Below are 24,901 nucleotides of genomic sequence, written 5' to 3'. Positions count from 1 at the left end.
CGAACCCGGACCTTCTTGCTGTGAGGCGACAGCGCTAACCACTACACCACCGTGCCGCCTTCTTGGTTCAATCAGTTGCAATTAATTAACCAAGTACCATGTAAGTATACATTTAACAAGGAAAACTTGGCACTGCATTAACTATGTTGATATTATGCTGGCTGAAACGAGGATTTGTAATGCGGCAATTTGCATCACAGAATATGCCGCAGCGGTGCAGCCGCATGGACTCTGGGGCCTGTGATTGTATTGCCCAGACCAGTTGGTCTCCTAGTGGAAAATCCTTAAAAAATGCTCTGCCTGTGACACAAACTTTGTACCGATTGTAAAACAACCCATAATCTGATTCGGCCATACGGAGCCGAGTGCCAGACTGCAGATTTTTCACCTCCAGCACTGAAGGGCTCATGCTGCCATTTAGAAGTTGTTTGCATTGTTGTTCGATTTACAAATAATATACTGGTCTTTAGCGGGCGGCACGGTGGTGTAGTGGTTAGCGCTGTCGCCTCACAGCAAGAAGGTCCGGGTTCGTGGCCGGCAAGGGCCTTTCTGTGTGGAGTTTGCATGTTCTCCCCGTGTCCACGTGGGTTTCCTCCGGGTGCTCCGGTTTCCTCCACAGTCCAAAGATATGCAGGTTAGGTTAACTGGTGACTCTAAATTGACCGTAGGTGTGAATGTGAGTGTGAATGGTTGTCTGTGTCTATGTGTCAGCCCTGTGATGACCTGGAGACTTGTCCAGGGTGTACCCCGCCTTTCACCCGTAGTCAGCTGGGATAGGCTCCAGCTTGCCTGCGACCCTGTAGAACAGGATAAAGCAGCTAGAGATAATGAGATGAGATAAGATACTGGTCTTTAGCTGCAAGATACAAGATAGGCATCAAGTACATTTTACATTTTGGGCGGTTTTAAGTGCATTTTGTCGGGTTTTGAACATATTTTGGGCTGGAGGGTTGATTACTGCAATGGCCTTTTCACAGGCCTGCCAAAAAAGACCATCAAACGACTTCAGGTGATTCAAAATGCAGCGGCTAGGGTTCTCACACGAACAAAAAGAACAGAGCACATTACTCCAATTCTAAGGTCCCTTCACTGGCTTCCAATAAGCTCCAGAATTGACTTTAAAGCATTGCTGCTGGCGTACAAATCTCTAAATGGTACAGGGCCCAATTACCTCTCTGATATGTTGCAGCGGCCTAACCGGATCAGATCTACCAGATTGCAGCAGCAAAATTTACTGGTAAAACCTGTTGTTAAAACAAAGTGTGGTGAAGCAGCTTTTAGCTACTATGCAGCACAGCTATGGAAGCAACTCCCAGAGGACATCAAAAATGCTCCTGCTGTTGGCAGCTTCAAATCTAGACTAAAGACCAAGCTGTTCTCAGATGCTTTCTGCTAACTGATAAATATCATCATCTTTACATGTTTTAAACTTTACTTAACTTTTATTCTATTTTATTCTGCTGTTTTTACTGAACTTTTACTTCATTTTATTATTTTATTTCTACTATTGTTTAATTCTTATTATTTTTTTCTCTCTTCTTCCCCATTTATTTTATGTAATTTTATTTTCTATTGTTTACTGTTTTGCGTTTACCTCTGTAAAGCACATTGAACTGCCACTGTGTATGAAATGCGCTCTATAAATAAACTTGCCTTGCCTTGGGGAACATCAGCAGTATCTGGCAACACTGCTAGGAACGTCTCTGGTCTCGGGCATGCGCAAATGACGCCTGCGAGTGCAGATCCGAAGTACGAATCAGGTGCTCGTGCGCTCTGTCCCAGACAATGTTGCCAGATTGGGCGGGTGCCCTCCCAGTTGGGGGATTTCAAGTGCATTTTGGCGGGTCTTGAACATATTTTGGGCTGGAAAACGTCAGGAGTATCTGGCAACAGTGGGACTCCCAGAGAGGAGAACAAAATGGCCGAACAGCCCGTGTTTCTGAGTAAAGACGCCGTTAAGCGTTTTCTCAGTTATGACGAGCTGATTCCACGACTAGAGGAGGTTTTGGGAAAGTTTTCCGGGGGCGACAGTTCAGATATGGTGCAGCCTGTGAGATCCGTGATCCCTATAGGCAATCACAACGGGTATGACAGGGACCTTCACGGTCAAAACATGCATCATTATTAACTGATTACTAACGCTGAGTTCTGTAAACAGGTTTTTGGGGCTAATGCCTGCATATATTGCACATGAGGACACTTTGTGCACGAAGATGGTGGCTTTCTACAGACGTGAAAAACACCTAAATTTGCCATCCGTACAAGCCACTGTGTTACTCTTTAACCCTGAACGTGGCAATGTCACAGCGGTGAGTCCAAGTCCGGAACAGTACTGTACCATATACAGTTACTTGCTTAAATCCATTCACAGGACAGCCATAGCCTGAAACTCAACAAATCTGGGCTGTATGTTAAAGTATCCTATGAAATCCCACTTGAAGATTGCTGAAAGGCATGTTCGAGACTCCGAATAGGTTTTCTGGTCTGATCAGACCAAAACTGAACTTTCTGGTCTTGGGAGAACGTGCCAGTTTTGATTCTCATTATCCGTGAAGCATGGTGGTGGGAGCATCATATTGAATGTTACCTTTGGGTTCTTGCTTCTCTGAATAATGCCCTCTTTACCTGGTCACTGACTTGGCAGATGGTCTCCTGGTGGAGGATTAGTGATTAATACTTGTTTAGAACTTTGTCCTGGGTTTGATTTTGAAAGCTCCTTGGTCATCATTATGCTGTCTCATCTCATGTCATTATCTCTAGCCGCTTTATCCTGTTCTACAGGGTCGCAGGCAAGCTGGAGCCTATCCCAGCTGACTACGGGCGAAAGGCGGGGTACACCCTGGACAAGTCGCCAGGTCATCACAGGGTTGACACATAAGCTGTGTTCACATATATACCGGTACGATAGTGGTATAACTGTATCGATACAAACGGTGCGAGTTTTAGGGGCTAAGCAGGGCTGAAACGAGCTGAGTCGTGCTGGTTTTTGGTAGTCGAAACGCGAGCCGTGTCGGGCTGAAGTGAGCTGAAGCGTGCTGAAGTGAGCTGAAAAAGGGTAGTGGAAAAGGGCCAAAAGTATGCCGGTACAGTTTAGTGCATCTGTCCACACTAGCGAGAAATGTTTGTGGTTTTCTTTCACGGTAGTTGAAATGCGCGTGCGCGAAATGTTTCCGTGGTTACCGGGTAACTTCCTTCCGAGAATATGGCGGATGAAACAACGTGTGTGTGCTTTTTGTTGTCAATGTACAGTCTGTATTTCTGACGGTCATTTATTCAGTCAAATCGTATAAAACACGCGAGGCAGTTGAGAAAGAAAGAAAGAAACGAATCTCCGTTCTTCACCATTTTATTCAGCGAAGACATCGATTGAGGTGTGTGACTTTGCGCATGCACATTATATTTGTATCGACACAGAACCACTTCATCTGTCCACACTACAGCGAAGCGCTACAGTACTGATACTGTACTGGTACGAAACCCATACATTTGTGGGTTTCGTACTGATACAGTTATACCGCTACAGTACCGGTATAGTTGCTAGTGTGGACAGGTGTTGCGGTACGAAAGTAGTATCGTATCGGTACAAAATCCCTAGTGTGGACAGGGTATTAGACACAGACAACCATTCACACATTCACACCTACGGTCAATTTAGAGCCACCAGTTAACCTAACCTGCATGTCTTTGGACTGTGGGGGAAACCGGAGCACCCGGAGGAAACCCACGCGGACACGGGGAGAACATGCAAACTCTGCACAGAAAGGCCCTCACCGGCCACGGGGTCATTATGCTGTTTCTTTTGTTATATTTTCCTTAACAAACTCTACAGTGTTCCAGGAAATGGTGTATTACTACTCAGATCACATGACGGTATAATTATAATTACTTACAGGTGAAGTCGATTCAACTAATTATGTTACCGATGATAGAAGTTGCAGACGAAACTGATATTTTCCCCCACTTCAATATCCTGGGTTATTTTGTGTAGATTTCTGATAAGTAATCCTAGTTAAGCCCATTTTAGTTCCAAATTGTACCACAGCAAAGGGTGGAAAAGTTTAAGAGGGGGTGAATAGTTATTCAAGGCACTGTAAGACATTACCATAGTACTGTATAACTTTTATTCTAAAATATACTAAAGGATGAAGGGTATATACTGTACAATCGTGGCTAAAAGTTTTGAGACTGAGACAAATTTTGGTTTTCACAAAGTTTGCTGCTTCACTTTTTCTGGTGGCAATTTGCATCGACTCTAGATTGTTATGAAGAATGATCAGATGAATTGCAATTAATTGCAAATTCTTTCCTTACCATGAAAATTAACTTAATCACAAAAACCCAATTTCCACTGCATTTTAGCCGTGCCACAAAATGACCTGCTAACATCAGTTCAGTGATCTTCTCATTAGCTCGGGAGAAAGTGTTAAGGAGGACAAGGGAGCCAATATCACCCTGTCATGCGGATTAAATTAAAAGAGCAGACTGGTTGCTTTAAAAGGGGGGTGGTGCTTGAAATCATTGTCTTCTTCTGTTAACCATGGTTACCTCCAAGGAAACACGTGCAGTCATCATTGCTTTGCATCAAAAGGGCTTCACACGCAAGGATACTGCTGCTAGTAACATTGCGCCTAAATCAACCATTTATTCAGGGATGGCAATTTTCCGCCGAACGGCGGAAATCCGCCGTTTTGAATTTCAATTTTATCATTTTTGTGGAACGTCTAAATCCGTAGAGAAAAGTTTTAGGGGGGGTTAGGTACCTAACTTTTATTGCTGCTACCGAGATTAGTGTCAAATCGTATTGAAACCATATGTCTCGCGAACAACGGAAGCTTCTATATCGAGTGTAACAATGAAAATAAGCAAACGAGTCTGTGATTGGTTGCGAAGTGAAGGATTCAACCAATGCGAAAGCATGTTTCATTTCACTGGCCGCCATTTTGCCTTTAGCTAAATGTCTTGCACGAGGTTTTGAGAGCATTGTTTTCTGCGGAAATATGAAGTTTTTATCACGAGATCAAGAAGCATCGGTGGCTGAAATTGACAAAAATGTCAAGAACAAATTTCGTTGGGATTGGCTACAGCGGACAGTTACTACGAAAGTGAAACTTGGAAAAAAGATCGAGGAGATCAGCGAGACGCTTGAACAGTTTATCAAGAAGTGCGATTTGCCTGGCAAAGCATTTTGCATTTATTGTAACGATGTGATCAACTATGGATCCCGTGGCTGTGTGGCATTAATTGACCATGCTTCTAAGGTCAAGAAACACTCGGATGTTATTGCACTTTGTAAATATGCCTGGGGTAGTCAGAGTAAGTTGTCTTTTTTCTATTAAACTTTAGATACTTACTTATTTTTATCATGTATTTTTCACACAATATACATGTAAAATGGCTAGAAAATAGGTAGAAGAGGCTAAAAAGGCTAAAGCTTCAGGGGGGCTCTGCGGGTTTGGAGTTTCAGCTAAAATAAAATTTTCCTGTTGCCATCCCTGTTTATTGGATCATCAAGAGCTTCAAGGAGAGAGGTTCAATTTCTGTGAAGAAGGCTTCAGGGCGCCCAAGAAAGTCCAGCAAGTGCCAGGACCATCTCCTAAAGCGGATTCAGCTACAGGATCAGGTCACCACCAGTGCAGAGCTTGCTCAGGAATGACAGCAGGCAGGTATGAGTGCATCTGCATGCACGGTGAGACGAAGACTTTTGGAGGATGGTCTGGTGTCGAAAAGGGCAGCAAAGAAGCCACTTTTCTCTAAGAAAAACATCAAGGACAGACTGACATTCTGCAGGAAGTACAGGGATTGAACTGCAGAGGACTGGGGTAAAGTTATTTTCTCTGATGAAGCCCCCTTCAGACTGTTTTGGACATCCTGAAAAAATGATTGTCCAGAGAAGAAAAGGTGAGCGCTACCATGAGTCCTGTGTCATGCCAACAGTAAAGCATCCTGAGACTATTCATGTGTGGGGTTGCTTCTCATCCAAGGGAGTGGGCTCACTCACAGTTTTACCTAAGACCACTGCCATGAATAAAGAATGGTATCAAAACATCCTCCAAGAGCAACTTCTCCCAATGCTCCAGGAGTAATCTGGTGATGAACAATGCTTTTTCCAGCATGATGGAGCACCATGTCACAAGGCAAAAGTGATAACTTAGTGGCTCGGTGACCCAAAACATTGAAATTTTGGATCCATGGCCAGGAAACTCCCTAGATCTTAATCCCATCGAGAACCTGTGGTCAATCCTCAAAAAGCGGGTGGACAAACAAAAACCCAAGAATTGTGATAAACTCCAAGCACTGATTATGCAAGAATGGGTCGCCATCAGTCAGGATTTGGCCCAGAAGCTGATATCCAGCATGTCAGGGTGAATTGCAGAACTCTTGAAAAAGAAGGGTCAACACCGTAAATACTGACTCTTTGCATAAACTTGATGCATTTGTCAATAAAAGCCTTTGAAACTTATGAAATGCTTATAATTGTACTTCAGTATACCATAGAAAGATCTGACAAAAAAATCTAAAACACTGAAGCAGCAAACTTTTTTAAAAACCAAAATTTGTGTCCGTCTCAAAACTTTTGGCCATGACTGTAGTTCCTGTTGTTCATTCCCCCCCCCCTTCTCTTGAATAGGTTATGGATGGGTCAGATATCACTGAAAAAAGGACAGCTGCTGTGTCAGCCATTTCTGCTAAAGTAAGTCCCTTATGGAGCTATTGGTTTTCAGGTTATATACTGTCACAATATAATGCAGCAGTGACACTAAATACTGCTTTCCTTCACTAGCTGCTGATGCCAGTTCAGTCAGATGTCTTGTGCATCATTGGCTGCGGCGACCAGGCCGTCAGCCATTATGAAGTCTTCACAAAACTTTTTTCCTTCAAAGAGGTAAATCTATCCGTCAGTCAGATAAAGATGGGCCGTAGAATCAGAATCGGTTCTCTTTCACTTTGCCATGGTCCATTGCCACACCTCATTGTTCAGAATAGGACTGTTTGGTGATGTACCACATTACACCACCCTATCGTTGATTAACTTATTTCATGGACATTCCACAAACCAAAATGTGCCTATAAACACATACAAATACTTTGTGTGGTGCTTTAGTAAATGTACTTGTGTAAAATAGGTAATTGTTGGGAAACACAACAGGACTTTGGTGCGGCTGAGGCAAATCACTCCACCCCACTGTTAAACAATTTCCTGTAACAGCATGCCCAGTCGTGTTTTTATTCCTTACATTTTCAACACATTTTTATTCTAGACACCTTAAAATATTCATCAGAATAATCCCATCTCTTCAACTGGTCTGACCAACTTCCTCTTAATGTTCTGACATTTTTAAAGTTAGTATCATGATGATACCCTAAAGATAATTGTAATACGTCATTACAGGTTATTTAGTTATTATTTTTTCTTTTTGAACTGCTGCCCTTGGGCAGATGGTTCAGGCCTGAGTTTCCCAAAAGTATTGCAGCATAAAGATCATTGTTAAATGGTAGAGCGAGCAGCACATTGAACACTCTCTCCTAGTTAAGACTTTTAGCACGAAGAGGCTTTGGGAAACCCACTGCAGGTTAATTAAGACACGGACAAATGGACTAAAAAAAACTCTTTTACTCAAGAGCCATAACTGCACTAAACGCTGCTTGTTTTAAAAGGATTGTGCAATTAAACAAGTGTGAATGTCTTGTGTGTGTAGGTCTTTTTGGAGTTTAAGTTTTAGAGTTGCTAATACTAGTGCATCTCAAAAAATTAGAATACCATGAAAAAGTTCCTTTTTTTCATAATTTAATTCAAAAAGGTAAACTTTCATATATTCTATATTCATTACATGTAAAGTGAAATTTAAAGCCTTTTTTGTTTTTTGATGATTATGGCTTATAGCGCATGAAAATCAGAAATCCAGTATCTCAAATTATGAGAATATTCCCTAAGATCAATTAAAAAAAGGATTTACAATACAGAAATGTCCAACTTCTGAAAAGTATATTCATTTATACACTCAATACTTGGTTGGGGCTCCTTTACCATGAATTACTGTATCAATGCGGTGTGGCATGGAGGTGATCAGTCTGTGGCACTGCTGAGGTGTTATTGAAGCCCAGGTTGCTTTGATAGTGGCCTTCAGCGTATCTGTATTTTTGGGTTGGGTGTTTCTCATCTTCCTCTTGACAATACCCCATAGATTCTCTATGGGGTTCAGGTCAGGCAAGTTGGCTGGCCAATCAAACACAGTAATATCATGGTCAGCAAACCATTTGGTAGTAGTTTTGGCACTGTGGGTAGGTGCCAAGTCCTGCTGGAAAAGGAAATCAGCATCTCCAAAAAGCTCGTCAGCAGATGGAAGCATGAAGTGCTCTAAAATCTCCTGGTAGATGGCTGTGTTGACTGTGGACTTGATAAAATACAGTGGACCAACACCAGCAGATGACATGGCACCCCAAATCATCACAGACTGTGGAAACTTCACACTGGGCTTCACACACCTTGGATTCTGTGCCTCTCCACTCTTCCTCCAGACTCTAGAACCATGATTTCCAAATTAAATGCAAAATGTACTTTCATCTGAAAAGAGGACTTTGGACCACTGAGCAACAGTCCATTTCTTTCTCTCCTTAGCCCAGATAAGACACTTCTGACATTGTCTCTGGCTCAGGAGTAGCTTCATATTAGGAATGCAAAAGTTGTATCCCCTTTCTTGAAGATGTCTGTTTGTGATGGGTCTTGATACACTGACACCAGCCTCAGTCCACTCCTTGTGAAGCTCTCCCAAGTTCTTGAATCAACTTTTCTTGACAATCCTCTCAAGACTGCAGCCATCCCTGTTGCTTGTGCACCTTTTCCAGCCACCCTTTTCAGCAATGACCTTTTGTGGCTTACCCTCCTTGCGGAGGGCATCAGTGATCATCTTCTGGACAACAGTCAAGTCAGCAGTCTTCCCCATGATTGTGGTTGTGTGTACTGAACTAGGCCGAGAGATGCACTGTGTTCATACTGTTTTACTCAAACTCGAAATGAAATATTCTAATATTTTGAGATGGGCTTTGTTTTTGTACTGTATGCCATACTGATTAAAATTAAAATAGAAAAATGCTTGAAACATTTGTTTGTGTGTAATGAGTCTATAGTCTATAACATTTTCACCTTCTTAAATAACTGATGGAAAATATTGAACTTTTTCACAATATTCTAATTTTGTGAGATGCACTAGTATATAGACGTTTTTTTTTTTAATAAGCAGATGTAGTGGGAGGATTGCATCCAATTTCATTGTGCAGTGACAATAGATATATTCTATGTGTAGTACTGTACCACTGTATTGTATTATATTTAGGTGCGTGTGTGCAGCCGGCGCTTGGAGACAGCCGAGCGGTTTGCTGCAGGTGTCCAGGGTCCTGTTAAAGTATTTTCGTCTGCCAAAGAGGCAGTGCACGGAGCAGACCTCATCATTACTGTCACTAGTTCTCATGAACCAGTGCTTTTTGGGGAGTGGGTTAAACCTGGTGCTCACATTGCAGGTTGGAACCTTTCACATCTTTTGGCATGGTTCATTTATTAAAAACAATTTCATAGAGTTATAGTGGAAGTGGAGGACACAAAGCTGTGTGGTAACACTTCTGTAACATTAGCGGTGGGGGCTTGTCGGCCAGACTGGAGAGAACTTGACGACGTGCTGATGAGAGACGCTGTGATTTACGTGGACAGCAAAGACGGCGCTGCAGAGGAGTCAGGAGATGTCATTCTGTCTGGGGTAAGCTTATACTTGATTTTAGTATTGGTCACGAAGTATTTATACAGCGACTTGGTTAAAATGAAATTCAGAATATTTGTCCCGTCTGTAATAAGCACCCATCATCCATATTCATGACAGAATACTTGTTTAACTTAACATTTAAACACAAACTCCCATTTGTTCTGAGCAAAAATAAATGTATTAACTTGAGGGGTTAATCTGAATCTAATTTTGGTGTTCCTCCAGGCAGCAGTGTTTGCTGAACTTGGAGAAGTTTTAAATGGAACGCGGCCTGCCTTGCGTAACAAGACGACAGTGTTCAAGTCACTGGGTAAGTTCTTTCCATTAAGGACAGACCAAATTAGGGTCAAGGAAACATTCAGGCAGTTTCTCACAAGTAGTCAGAATTCCAACTGATAAGAAAAAAAATGTGAACCAAGTCTCACTAATGTTTGCTTTTTGATAGAAGACTTGATACGTTTCCCCTGGAGACAATAAAGGGACTTTTAGGTTTTATTTAAAGCTTAACTGATTCCAGCTAGTGATTTAAATTTTAGGGCTCGATTAAGCATACTGAAGTATATTTAGCAAGTTCTATTTCTGCTTGTTACTCAGACATGCTTAAACGATGGGCAAAACCTGAGTCAAGTGTTGAAATAAACATTAGCTGCCGGGTGTAAAAGGAAATGGATTAAATATGGGTTCTCTTTTGCAATGCAGGAATGGGGATACAAGATGCAGTTGCTGCCAAGCTTGTGTTTGACAAGTGGAAGAGGAGCCAGTGAAGGATATGAAGTGAGTCACAAGCTGGTGTTCAGTACAAAGAACAACTTTTAACTTCTTAAAACAGGAAAACAAGACACAAAAATCTCTACATCAGACAGACAATCATAACGTTGCATTAACTAACTGATTAACACTTGTATGAAATCACTAAAGCTTTGGATCGAGGACATTGATTTCCACAGAATATTGTTAATAAATTGAAAGTGTAGTTAGAATACAGTTTTTTTTTTTGGTGGGTGGGTTAAAAACATTTGTCAGGAATGATTCTTGACTTATAAATAGCACGTGTCCTCGCACCGTTTCTTGCTGTTAAAAGGAATTTCAATTAAACTTGGTGAGCCAAGATCCATTTCACTTGGGAGCATAATTTCATGCTGACAGCAGATTTTGGACAGACAATTCTTATTCTATATGCTTACAAAAACATCTATCCAACGTCAAGTCACTGGCCAAAACTACAGGCTTTATACAATACTGTGTTGAAATACAAAACATCTTTCACAATGAGTCTGCCTAATAAATGCAACACATTTATATATTTAAAAAAAAAAATTGGTAAATTTAGAGCAGTGAGTCAGTAAAAGCATACTTTGCTAGTCTTACATTTGTGTAAGAAGTGTTTGACCCCAATATGTACACTAAATGAGTAAACTAAAAAAGGAATAAAATCTTAAGTGATTCCCAAATTTCCCCACAGGGATCAATTTTAAAAACACTATCCAAGCAAGCACTCAACTTCTGAATTGTGGACTTGTTCCTACAAGTCAAGGGATTAAAATTAGTTAAAAAAAAAAAAAAGCTTAGAAAATGTAAGAGCTCATAGGTAGGTTTGCATTTTTGGTAACGCTTCATTTTCTATTAAAAAAAAAAGCGCAGTGTAAACAAAATATAGGCTCTCATGGATGAAAAACAAACATTCATTTGGTTTTCTGTTACATAACCATTTAAAAGGCAGCAGGAATGAGTTAATGTGAAGGGACATAATGAGGAAACGTATCCCCCATCTCCTCAAGACAAACTCTAGGATCCTAAAACAGACTCAGAAGCAAATCAAATTATAATTACAGTAACAATACACAAGAGACGTATGGGTATGGTTCTTAGAGTCTTCCTGCTTTCTGCCAACACATCCTCCTTCCCCACCTTTCCTCAGGTGAGTGCAGATGGTTCTTTATGGACAGACACTTCAGAGGAGACAGCACTTCGGCTTTGGCTTTTTGACTGGTGGTGGGCACAGGACTGCACGGATGGCTTCGTCAAACACCGTCTTAAGGCCACGCTGAGTTAAGGCTGAGCATTCCAGATATTTCACGGAACCTGAAAAATAGAATTAGTGCAGACAGACAAAATGCATTAGTCAGCTGAATGGGATGGTGCAACAATAAGGGCAAGGAAGTCAAGCACAAGGAAGGGACAACTGTGCAAAGCTGCAGGTACACACTAACTAAACAGCCATTAGGGTAAACTAGATAGTGTTCGGTAATTGGGCAACGTGGAGCAAACTACAGTGTCTTGCAAAAAGTATTCATCCCCCTTGAGGTTTGTCCTGCTTTGTCACATTCCAGGCTGGAATTAAAATGGATTGTTGGAGGATTAGCACCGTTTGATTTACCCAACATGCCTAAAGCAATTTGCACCTTTAAAGTGGTATTAAGACAAACAATTAAAATGGGGAGAGAAGGAGAGAAAAAAAAAATCCTGGAGTGTGCATAGGTATTCATTCACCCCCTTTCATATGAAAACCCTAAATAAGAGCTGGTCCAACCAGTTCACTTCATAAGTCACATAATTAGTTGATTAAGATCCACCTATGTGCAATTAGTGTCACATGATGTCTGTATAAAATCAACCTTTTCTGGAAGGACCCTGACTCTGCAACACTATTAAGCAAGCAACAGGAGAACCAAGGAGCACTCCAAACAAGTCAGAGAAAGTTGTGGAGAAGTATAGATTAGGGTTGGGTTATTTAAAAAAAAAAAAACCACCAAACTTTGAATATCCCACAGAGCACCAGTAAATCTATCATAGCAAAATGGAAAGAACATGGCACTACTACAAACCTGACAAGACCACAGACCAGGCAAGGAGGGCATTAAATCAGAGGTACAACAAAGAGACCAAAGATAACACTGAAGGAGCTGCAAAGACCCACAGTGGAGATGGGAGTATCTGTCCATAGGACCACTAAGCCGTACACTCCACAGGGCTGTGTTTTATGGAAGAGTGGCCAGAAAAAAGTAATTGCTTAAGAAAACATGTTTGGAGTTTGCCCAACAGCATGTGGCAGACTTCCCACAACGCATGGAAGAAGATCCTCTGGTCAAATGAGACTAAAACTGATCTTTTTGGCCATCATGGGAAATGCCATGTGTGGCACAAACCGAACACCCTTCCTACAGTGAAGCATGGTGGTGGCAGCATCATGCTGTGGGGATGTTTTTTTCATTTGCAGGGACAGGAAAGCTGCACAGGACTGGGGGGGGGGGGGGGGGAAATGGAGGATACTAAACAAGAGAAGACCCTAAACATACTGCTAAAGCTATACTGGAGTGGTTTAAAGGGAAAACATTTAAGTGTCTTGGAATAGTCTAGTCAAAGCCCAGGCCTCAAGCCAATTGAGAATCTGTGGCATAACCAACGCAACCCATTTAACTTGAGTTGGAGCAGTTTTGCCGTGAGGAATGGGCAAAAATCCCAATGGCTCGATGTGCTAAGCTAAGAGAGACATACCCCAAAAGACTTGCAGCTGTATTGCAACAAAAGGTGACCCTACGAAGTATTGACTTGGGGGTGAATACTTATGCACACTCCAGATTTCTGTTTTTTTTCATCTTGTTACAATATTAAAAAAAAAAACAAAACAAAACACCAAATTCACCTTTAAATGTTGTAAGCATTTTGTGTAAATCAAATGGTGCCAACCCCCCCCCCCCAAAAAAAAATCAACTTTAATTCCAGCTTGTAACGTGACAAAACAGGACAAACACCAGAGGCATAAACACTTTTGCAAGACACTATTAAATGTGAGAAACTAAGCCCAACAGGTTTTATCATGAACTCTACTACTAACCAATTTCTTTAGCCATTGCAAGGCCTTGTGGGTAAGTAATGGGAGTGAGTTTCTTTTCTTTCAGCTTCTCAATAGTGTCCTTGTCATCTCTCAAGTCGATCTTGGTTCCAACAAGAATGATTGGGGTGTTGGGGCAGTGATGCCTGACCTCAGGATACCACTGTGGGGGACAGGAGGAGACAGGGTCAGATACAGAGTCACTCAAACTTCACATACTATGTATATATTTATTAAATAAGCAAACCTGCTCAAACATGGTCCTGAAACTTGACATCACACGAGATTAAACTAAACACTAACCCAGATCACAGTGATAGCCAGAGACTGTACAGGTTTAAAATAAGAACACAGATTATATCAGCCCTGTTTGAAATTCCAGAGGAGACTGAAAACACAGAGTCTTTCAGTTTGTAACATTTATGGTTAAGTGCTACTTCTTGCTATGCTTGTTTTACGCAAGAATTTTATCCATTCCAAATGAACTAGCTCCCAACTTTTTTTAAATTAGTCACTCTAGTGTGGTTCTTACAGGAAGTGTTACTGTGAACCTAAGTCTACATTTCATACTGTAAATCCACTGGGTGGATGCTTCAGGAATTAAAAGCTTTCAAAGCTGTAATAAGATTCTGTATTTTACAAAACAGCTGGATTACGTTATTAGGGAGTTCATGGAAAAGTGTGAGCAGCCACTGATGCATGCTGCGCTAAAGCCAGCTGATATCCATCTTGTGTTGAACAGACATTCAACTTCATCCAATTCAATACAGTGGCTCTTTGTTTACTCTCTTACTCAAACACCACCGTGATAACTTGCCTACAAACCCAGTCCCCATTACTGCATCGCTCAGATGATGTGTCGAGTCAACTTTGAGATCAATGAGCTTTACAAGAGAGATATATATAACATTACATTATAGCACAGCTGCAAAACTCTGAGGAAACAAGGACACTGGAACTGCTTTATGCAATACTCCAGACCAGACACATCTATCAGGCTCTTCCTCTTCCCTTGCCATCTAGATGATGTTCTCCACATGTCCAGCACTACATTTCATTTTACTTTCTTAGCCACACAGATTTGATAGGGAAGCTTCTTACTTTGGCACGGACGTTCTCGAATGAAGCAGGGCTCACCAGCGAAAAGCAAATTAAAAACACGTCCTATAGAAACAGAGAGAGAGAGAGAATCAAAAACTCAAATATAAAAGATTATCAGAAACGTAGAATATGCAAGATCATTTCCGTTCAATTTCTTGATTCAGCACTGCCTTGTGGAACTGGTATGAAAATAGAAACAGAAAAGATCTTTTAATGGGTAGCAGAGTGCAGACAGAGGAAGCATTCAGTTTCATTATCGGAACAAGCAGTGGTTAGGACACAATATGCACAGTGAAACACAAGCACTGATTTTTCATAACAATTGGCACTGGCACGACAGGCTCAGATTTGGGGGGTGGAAGAGAAGCAATGAAGCATGATCATGAGGCTTGAAAGGAGATGGACTGCGCCGAGTTTGCTCTCGGCACTGTACCGTTTGAGGGTAAGAGAGTGGCCTGAGTCTGTCGTAGTCCTCCTGTCCTGCTGTATCCCACAGCCCCAGGTTCACTGGTTTCCCATCTACCATCACATTTGCAGAATAATTATCAAACCTAGAGAGAGAAAGAATATATTTGTTTGCATGCACGTGACAGGACAAATACTTTTCCTGAACACAGTGAAGTTGAGAAGTGAATGGAGACACAAGAGGCTGTTCATGGTGACTGCTAGACTTTAGCAGAGGAGCGTGTAACGTTACTCACACTGTAGGGATGTACTCTCCAGGGAACGCGTTGGTGGTGTAGCTGATCAGAAGACACGTTTTTCCGACTGCCCTGTATTGAAAGAATAAGAAGGTTGTTCCAGTGTACCACGATACCCAATTTCATATGGCACCACTTAACATTGCACTTTACTGTAAGAAATAAAACGTTTCCAAATGTAAAGTCACCCTAGTTTTTGGGGGGGTTTTTTTTGGGGGGGGAGCAAACGTCTGTTCTACAGCCTGTAATTGAACAACAATTTTGCACTAAAATTATATTACACCACCAAGACTAACATATTTAGCCAAGCTTTAAAATCAACTGGCAAGTTCTCAACTTTTAAAAACATATACACTGCTAACCTATCCTCAAACAGTACAGCACCGTAGAATATATACAGAGATGAGAAAAAGTAAGTGAACCCTTTGGAATTATCTGCATTTATGTATAAATTGCTCTTCAAATATGGTCTAAACTTCAGCCCAGTTACAATAATGAACAAACAATCTATTTTAACGTCACACAATTATAATCTTTCATGTCTTTATCGAACACACCCATTAAACATTCACAGTGCTGGTGGAAAAAGTAACTGGTCCATCCTTCTTTGGCAGCAATAACCTCAAACAAGTGTTTCTAGTAGCTGAGGATCAGACCTGTAAAACGTTCAGGAGGAATTTTGGACCATTCCAATTTACAGAACTGCTTCAGATCAGCTATATTGTTCGGATGTCTGGTGTGAACGGCTCTCTAGCCGGTTAAAGCCTGGGTTTTTGCCTGTGCCACTTTTTAAAAAAAATAAAATTAAAAGAAAAAAAAAAAAAAGGAGGAAAATCCACCTTTTAATCCATTCTCTTGTAGATTTACTTTGATGTTTGGGGTTATTCTCCTGCTGCATCACTCAACTTCGACTGAGCTTCAGCTGGCATACAGATACCTTGACATTATCCTGTGAGATATCTTGATGAACTTAGGAAATCATTTTCCCCCTTGATGATGGCAAGCTGTACAGACCCTGAGGCAGCACAGCAGCCCCAAATCATGATGCTCCCTCCACTGGATGTCACCATTGGGATGATATTTTCATGTACCCTTTTTTTTTTTTTTTTAAACACCAGACATCGTATTGTTTGTTCTTCCCTCATAATTCAATCAGTCCACAAAACCTTTCCGCACTAGTGTTGTGGAGCATCAAGATGCTCTTGGGCAAACTCCAGTACTGAAGTACTTGCTTTTAAAAATACTTAAGTATTAAAAGTACATTTTCTGTCAACGCATTATATTATTGCCACAATGCTTACAAAACCTAATGCCTCTGTAGCAACCTACTGGATTTACTGACTAGCTTGTAGAACCTGTAGAATAAACGCCTAGTAGAACGTTACAAAATTAAACAACTGAACTGACCCCCCTCCCAAACGAAAAAAAAAAAAAACCCAAACAAACAAAACCACTCATTTTTTAAAAAAAAATTGTAACACTCCTCCCCATTCACACAAAGCAGCATGGTAGTGCTTTGACACAGCTCTGGCAGTGTGCACATGTACGTACGTGTATGTTAATCATGAAGACCGTGGAATAGCTAGAAATGCAGCTTGCTCAGAAAATAATTATGTCAAAACATTTCTGAAAGGACTTCAGATAAGTTATTCGTGTTAGTATAACTCCCTTTTTACATGCTAACTAACAGTGTCCAAGTTAACTAGTTAAGTGTTATCGTTAGCTGTGGACAAGGCTACAGCAACTTGGCAGGCAAATCCATAGAAAGTCATTTGACGAACCAGACTGCATAGCTATTGCAATGTTATCGCTCGCTCTAAAAGCACAGACAACTTCGTTGCGAGCTTTCTCTTGGAATAAAATGCTTATATACCTCAATATGCTTCCGCAGGTTGGACGGCGAGTTTTTGTAAGCCGCAATGTGGTTCATTTTAGGCAAACAAACAAACATTTAAAACTAAACAAATCTTTAATCCTTTCAGAAAACTGACACATGGGTTCATATGCCATGAGTGCGCGCATTCTCCAGAACCACCTCCTTCCATTCTGCCATCAACTGATCGTGTTAAGTAATGCTGTGGAGAAATTGAGCTTGATTTTATACAGTCTATGGATGTGACATGACCCTAGTGATTACTGATAGGCTGTCTCATACCCCTTTTCCACCAAAATCAGTTCCAGGGCTGGTTCGGGGCCAGTGCTGGTTCACAACCTGTTCAACTTGTGAGCCGGCTGAGAACCAGTTTGCTTTTCCATAGCTCACAGTGCTAAGGGAAGCCACGTCATTACGTCGCTGTATACGTCAGTTACATCACTACGTTTGCATAAACCTTGGCGCGAATATCGAAGCAAAAAACAACACGGAAGAAGCAACAACAACAATAATAACGGATGACTTCGTGTTTGTACAGCTGCTGCTTCTCATCGCTTAAAAATGGCGATCTTTCGCGGTCTTATTGTTGTTGGTCTTAACAACTCCGCCCCCCCACTGACATAAGCGGTTCTTTCCTCTGGCCCAGCAAAGAGCTGGTGCTAGCCTGGAACCGGTTTTTCTGGCCCCAGAGCCAGTTCTTTGTCAGTGGAAACAGAAAACCCGGTTCCAAACTAAGCACTGGCCCCGAACCAGCCCTGGAGCTGCTTTGGTGGAAAAGGGGCATCAGTGTCACCTGCAGGAAAAAACCAAACAAGTTTTAGAAAAGGGGAAAATAAACCACCCACTTTTAAAGCCACTTCATAGTAATGAGGACCTTGATAGAAATGTAGTGGAGTAAAAAGTACAATATTCATCTTTCAAATGTAGTGAAGTTTAAAAATAATAATACTCCAGTACAGATACTCCGTGTACTTAAGTAAATGTACTTCATTACTGTCCACCTCTGTGAGTGACAAAGTAGCTCCAACCCACATCTCCAAACTCGTTTCACTGCTTGGACTCCAGTTTCGCTCAATTAGCTTTTGTTGAAGTCATTAGCCGAAGGATTTACATACCATTTCCAGCATACCCTGAATGTTTGAATGGTGTATTCAATATGGATATGTTCACCATTGGCTGAAGATCAGACCATATTTTCAGGTCAATTTATATATAAAGCAAGCACTTCCAACATTTGATAAATTTTTTTGCCACTGTATCCACAGTACTGTGCAACAGTCTTAAGCACATGCAAATAAATGCTGCACAAAGATGCCCTCAAATAATGAAACTGATGCTTCATTATAAATAAAGACTATAAAGATCAGTACACAGTAATAAGTGAAATGAGGTCAAAATTTGGTGTGATGATCCTTTGCTTTAAAAAAAAAAAAATTCTTAGGTACAGCGTGTGCAGTTTTACAAGGAAATGAGCTGTAGGTTTTACTGAGTATCTTACAGGACCAGCCACATTTCTTCTGGATACTGTCACACTTGCATCTTAATTTTGCAGCAAAACCCAGTGGCCTTCATTACGGTATTTTTTTTTTTTGGTCTGAAAAGTGTCTTAAATACAGTAATATACAGCTTTCTTTAGTGACATACAAAAATGTTTCTGTAATGTTTAATTTTATGCTGGAAAGCAAATGTTTGAAATCTAAAACCTATACATTTTTGTAATGACTTAATGTCTCGTCTCATCTCATCTCATTATCTGTAGCCGCTTTATCCTGTTCTACAGGGTCACAGGCAAGCTGGAGCCTATCCCAGCTGACTACGGGTGAAAGGCGGGGTACACCCTGGACAAGTCGCCAGGTCATCACAGGGCTGACACAGACAACCATTCACACTCACATTCACACCTACGGTCAATTTAGAGTCACCAGTTAACCTAACCTGCATGTCTTTGGACTGTGGGGGAAACCGGAGCACCCGGAGGAAACCCACACGGACACGGGGAGAACATGCAAACTCCACACAGAAAGGCCCTCGCCGGCCCCGGGGCTCGAACCCGGACCTTCTTGCTGTGAGGCAACAGTGCTAACCACTACACCACCGTGCTGCCCCTGACTTAATGTAGAAGTCATAAAATAAAGGTTTTTTTTTTTTTTTTACTTTATTAAAAATAAATAGGATGCTTAAGACTCTGCACAGACAGTATTGAAATAAATATCTCCTGCATAAAATCAGCTCACTATTTAAGAAGTCAGACAGGACTTCAAGTAGAAGTGCTCAGTTGGTCTCGAAATTATGTAATTTATTACAGAATTATCCAAGTCTTTTCATATTTATGTTCACGTAAAAACCTGACATTTAAAGGGTTTTTTTTCCCCCTCCCAGTTTGACATTTAGTTTATACCTGGAACTGTATGCCCATAAATGCTAGTTTAGCCTTTAGGCCAGAGGTTTGTGTCAAGTTGTCATCACCAGGGCCCTTTCAGTGTGAAATAAAGGCCATGAATCAGTCCCTCAGTGCAGATTTGTGGACACAATAACACTCTCTTTTTTAGTCTTTCAACTTTTTATTCCTGAACTGTCCAAGACACATTAGGCCCAAGGAGAGATTAATTATAGGCCTTTTCTGGTTCAACCTATTCAACTCCAGGAACCAAACAGGCCAACACCACCACCACAAATTCAACATAACTCGTATACAAGTTGGTTGAGAGTTCCAGCTCTGCAAGTAAACTAATAAAATAAACAACCCCCAAACTGATAAAGACACACAACCTGAGTGAAAAGTCTCACCTCTGTTTATCATCACAAACATTCGTTTAAACCAACTAACCTCTTTCACTGACAAAAGGTGTGAGAATATATATTACTTAAAAGCTTTACAAGTTAAAATTGTGTTGTTTTGACTCTATTACACAACTCTAACCCGGTTTACAGGAAGTTATCCAAACATCCTTCACAAAATAGGACAAAAACAACAGGTTTTAAAGAAAGCTAACAGACTAAACTTATTTTATTTTATCTCTCAACCTGTACTGGCTCTTATAGCCAACCAATATTATAATAAATAAGATTAGGAAGATTGTTATTTATCGTGAAGCAGGATTTGACTCCATAAACACAAAAAACACTAGAGGAATGCGGAAAACTACCAGAGCTAATGAAAAGGTTAGCCAGAGAGAGGAAAACTGTAAGGTAGCTTTCAAACAACACACAGAGATACATCAACCCTGACACGTCTGATACACAGCCTATCATAGTAAAAATTATTCACAATAAACTTAGAGAATTTAAAAAAAAACAAAACTGACAATCTTACTTATTTAGTAAACAATATCACACATAAGACTCTAAAGTACAGAATTAATAAACAAACACCACACACACTCACCCGTCTCCGACCACCACACACTTTATGGCCTGCATGTCACTGCTGTTTATTTGCTGTTGGTTAATGAGACTAATATCTCTCTTGTTAAATCACCTTCACAATAACAACAAACCTACAGCAAACCAAAAATTGTTTAAAAAACCCTCCAAAATCTGATGCAAACTAAACTAAAACTGTATTCCACAGCCCTTTTTACTAGCAAGAAATGCTCTAGTTAAACAAACAGCAGCCACCACCCAAACACAACTCTCAGGATAAAATCACAGCTCCTTTAACGCCCTCTCCTTCCCATGCCATAAACTTTTTTTTTTCTTTAACCATCCGTATAATGACGGACACCGTTCTTATACTATGATTGGCTAATAGTACTCACAAACAGCTCGCTGATTGGACGAATTTACTGAGCGCTTTGTCACTAGCCAATCATAATGCAGAAGGCTGGACTTATTGGTAACATGCGTGGGAACGTAATGAATCAGCTTTAAACAAATGCTCGAGCGCCCTCTCGTGGAGTAAAGTGTACACAAACACAAAGGCATTTGAAGTGTCTAGTTAAAAAACAAAAAACACTTCTCACCCTGAACATTTCATTTATACAGCAGAATAAGAGTGTGATCATAGGAATTAATAAGACTACTTTTTTTAGTAAAAATCTTATGGCTGGATACTCTTAAGATTGCCATCATCAAAACTTTCTTCCAAAGATAACATTTGGTTCTGTAAAGTTAATTTTAAAAATAACCATATGATGCTCAAAATGAACATTTAACACACTCACTGCTGTTTGATTATTACAGTATAGTTGTAGAAGGGTAATGATTTATAATCCGCTCCCTAGCAGCAGTCACGGGGAAGAGGATGGGTTTCCTTCAGGGTTTCCTTCCTCCTTCATGTTGTTTCAGGGACTTTCTTTGCCATTATCATCTCATCTCAAAAAGGGGCATTTTCATGCTGGAACAGGTTCAGGCCTCTTCATTCCACTGAAAGGAATTTGTAAGTGCTACCACCTACAAAAGGACATCCTATGAAAGCGTACTTCCAAAGTTGCAGCAACTGTTTGGAAAAGACCCACCCTCAGGTCCAGAGAGAGAGAGAGAGAGAGAGAGAGAACACATGCAAGACACCATCACATTATGTAAAATTAATCACTACCCAAAAAAAAAAAATCTGCTCTTTGAGTGTGTATGTAGCTTTGGGAGTAGTATTTATTCCCTCCCCCACCCCATATGGTCATAATCTAATAATTTTAAATAAAAGCATCTAAAAAAAATTACTCTTTATTTGAACATCCCACACAAACAAAATATAACTTCATTGCAAAAGCCAACCTGTGGTCCCTCAATAATTACAAAATGATTCGAAAAGCATTTACAAAAATACACAATATAAAGTCTTACTAAGATCAACACAAATACATAAAAAAATAAATAGTGATTAATAACAGTCTCTCAGCTGGGCACTTGAAAATTACACTATATTGGAAAAATGCAAAATTATTAGACACTCAAAGCAAACAAGCTATAAACAATATTTACAACATGCTGTTTAAAATACACTGTAGTCCATTTTGCTTAAACATACTGAGTGTTCTTCAGTGCAGTCTAGACCAGGCTGAGTTTGCTGCTCTGTGTCCGTGTCACATGCTGGAGTAAAAGGTCACACAGGTTGGGGTGGGGATCCAAAAAAAAAAAACCCAGTTCCAGACGGAGATGAATTCTATTGTCCGAGACATACAGTAGTGCAAAGCGCAGAGGCAAAACTCTGATGGTTAAAGCAAGCAATCGTGTTACGCATTTCCATATTAGGACAGAGTGGTGCTGTCTTCCCCATGAGACTCCACATGCAGTTTAGTGTTTGATCACTGCTCTACCGGCTCGCCGTGCACCCGGAAGCGGTATAGACACGTGTACTCTGGGTGACCCCAATTACTCAGTACTCGCAGCTCGATAATCTGGAAGGCTTCCGTGTTGTTTTCCTGCAAGGCATGAGATGATAAACAATATTATCAAGAGGTACTGAACTAATGAATCACTGGTTATCTAAAGTGCATACACTTCACTGGATGGCATTTCAACACCATTTCATTTCTTGTAGAACTTGCAACTCAACTTCAGACTAATTTCACATTTATAAAACCTACTATACTAAGACTGCTCAAAAATAGTTGAAAAACCTCAGTTGAAAGCAGTAATAAAAGTACATTTCAGCAGATATTGTTCGAGTAGTGTCCAGCAGTGCTGTAGTCTAGGAAAAGTTACCCCAGCATCACACACAGCTCACTCTTTCTCCAATTTAAAGAAATTCATGGCCAGTACATTTACAAGTTCTGAGTATGGCTGGATTCACAAATTATAGAAATACTCCTGAGCCAGGTAATTTATTTAAGTCTAATAACCTAAACAAGCAACAGGTGTTTACTGTGAGCTTTAACAGGATGCAAGTTGTAAGCACTTTTCTGCTCACAGCACAATCAATGGGATCAGAAAGAAAACCATCAGAAGACAGGAAATATTGACCCTTCACAGAAGCTGGCGAAGGAGGATACCAGGAGATTTAGGGTTATAACTCTTAACACAGTGAAAATCACAATTCAGAAGCAGACTAATAGACAAAGATACTTCAAAAACGTACAAAATCCAACTGGAAAAATTTGCCACAGTGATTTAAAAAAAAAAAAAAAATCTAAAACTAACAAGTGATCTAAACAGTCCAAGTGAAAACTTCACACTTTTTGATTATTTTTGTTACTTGTGTTAATGAAAGATGATCTGCAAAACTGGCATCATGTTTAATCCAAACTGTACATACACTTCATTATGGACTCCACCCTGTGATTCCAACCATTTCAACTCAAACCACACAGGTCATCGAAACCCTTATTCGGATGGGATTCTTTTGGCAGAGGTATGTCTAATCAGTTTAAAAAAAAAAAAATCTGCAAGGTGAGGCAACCTCCTGCATCTGGACAGCAATACAATTACCACAGGAGGAGTGAGAGATGAGTGGACTGTATTTGATAAACCCAGATGTTATGTGCATCATGTGCACTGTTCAATATTTAAAGAACCGGCAGTGAAACAACCGGCCAATTATAGAAAACTCAGTTGATGGTGTAGATCTGAATATAAAAGCAATGCTTTATACCTGTAACTTCCATTATAACAGCTCCCTTCTTCCTCCTCCTCCTTAAAATGGTTTCCTAGGTATTGTGTATAGTTGAAGATTTATGACCCAGACCAAGTATATGGTTGAGTGCTTCTTCTAAAGCATCATTTTTTTGTTTTGTGATTCAAGGAGTGTTTAATGTCTGGGGGAGGGTCAGACTATGGAGACTACATAGAGGGATTTCACTGACGTCACCCGAAACCGGAAGTAAACAGACCCTGCGCCATTTTGGAAGACCAACAAACTCGTGATTAGGGGGAAATAACGGCAGCGGTATGTGAACCCACGAGAATAAAGTGGAGTGGCAAACGACTTAAACAAACAAATCTGAGCTGTTTTATTTATGATTTATTGGCCCAACAGTAGACTTGAAAGAAATCTGTGAGAGATTTGGCAAAAAACTGTGGATATAATGGATAAGTCTGTGCATGATCTGCGGACACTGAGGTAAGCAAACGCAAGAAATTCAGATTTAAAACATGCTAAATTGGCCCCAAGTTGATAACTGTATGAGGAGCAAGCCTCCCAGACTTCTACAATTTAATAATAATAATAATAAAGGATGGTTTGGGGCTTGCTCTCCCTCCTATTATATAAATAAAGCATAGTTGTTGTGTAGGCATATATCATAAATACATATGTATAATTTGGATAAATTAACCTAAATTATGGATACCTTAATAGTAACAAAGTATTAATTTTTCAACTGAAAATATATATTATTAAAAGATAAATATCAACAAGATTACCTTGGCCATAACTATGTGTAGGTTATTCTTAACAGCTGTAATATCACGACCCAAGCCACTAACAAGATAATTGTAAGCCTGTAGCCCTTTGTAGGCTTTCAAGTCATCAGCAGTGTAGGCACTGGGTGTAAACAACAAATAGTTTACAATGTCTGGGTAGCAAACAGATGGCAGAATTGGTGTCCGGTCCTCCTCATGTTTCCATTCTCCCTTGCCGTGAGTCTTATCATATGGGTCAAACCCATCAATCACAGCGAGTTTCTCCACATACCGTGCCCTTTCTGCAGCTGGTAATGTACTCACATAACCAGAATGATCATCCATCGTGTCACTTTACTCTCGC

At 40.5% G+C, this 24,901-nt stretch overlaps 3 protein-coding genes across 6 annotated transcripts in view; 1 reads left to right on the top strand and 2 right to left on the bottom strand.

Moving 5' to 3' along the window:
- The first annotated feature begins 1,878 nt into the window (after positions 1-1,878).
- Positions 1,879-10,871, top strand: crym (crystallin, mu). The gene is made up of 8 exons (XM_060939612.1): positions 1,879-2,085; positions 2,159-2,309; positions 6,629-6,691; positions 6,782-6,883; positions 9,333-9,516; positions 9,628-9,749; positions 9,978-10,062; positions 10,452-10,871. Exons 1-8 carry the CDS (start codon positions 1,919-1,921, stop codon positions 10,514-10,516), a joined length of 939 nt encoding a protein of 312 aa, XP_060795595.1. The 5' UTR covers positions 1,879-1,918; the 3' UTR covers positions 10,517-10,871.
- On the bottom strand, positions 10,545-20,954 carry LOC132898175 (ras-related C3 botulinum toxin substrate 1-like). Its single transcript, XM_060939613.1, has 6 exons — positions 20,645-20,954; positions 15,387-15,458; positions 15,119-15,236; positions 14,686-14,748; positions 13,588-13,747; positions 10,545-11,834 (listed from the first exon to the last, which is right to left on the bottom strand). Exons 1-6 carry the CDS (start codon positions 20,677-20,679, stop codon positions 11,704-11,706), a joined length of 579 nt encoding a protein of 192 aa, XP_060795596.1. The 5' UTR covers positions 20,680-20,954; the 3' UTR covers positions 10,545-11,703.
- A 951-nt stretch (positions 20,955-21,905) lies between these two features.
- The window catches only part of sun1a (Sad1 and UNC84 domain containing 1a), a 58,572-nt gene continuing 55,576 nt past the window's right edge, over positions 21,906-24,901 (bottom strand). For all 4 annotated transcript variants that reach the window (XM_060939608.1, XM_060939609.1, XM_060939610.1 and 1 more), the window contains one exon: positions 21,906-22,619. In XM_060939608.1, the coding sequence (XP_060795591.1) occupies positions 22,503-22,619 (117 nt within the window). In that variant the 3' untranslated portion in view covers positions 21,906-22,502. The remainder of the gene's footprint in view (positions 22,620-24,901) is intronic.

This window comes from Neoarius graeffei, chromosome 14, assembly GCF_027579695.1.
Source record: "Neoarius graeffei isolate fNeoGra1 chromosome 14, fNeoGra1.pri, whole genome shotgun sequence".
Classification (NCBI taxonomy): domain Eukaryota; kingdom Metazoa; phylum Chordata; class Actinopteri; order Siluriformes; family Ariidae; genus Neoarius; species Neoarius graeffei.
This window is presented reverse-complemented; position numbering and strand designations above follow the sequence as displayed.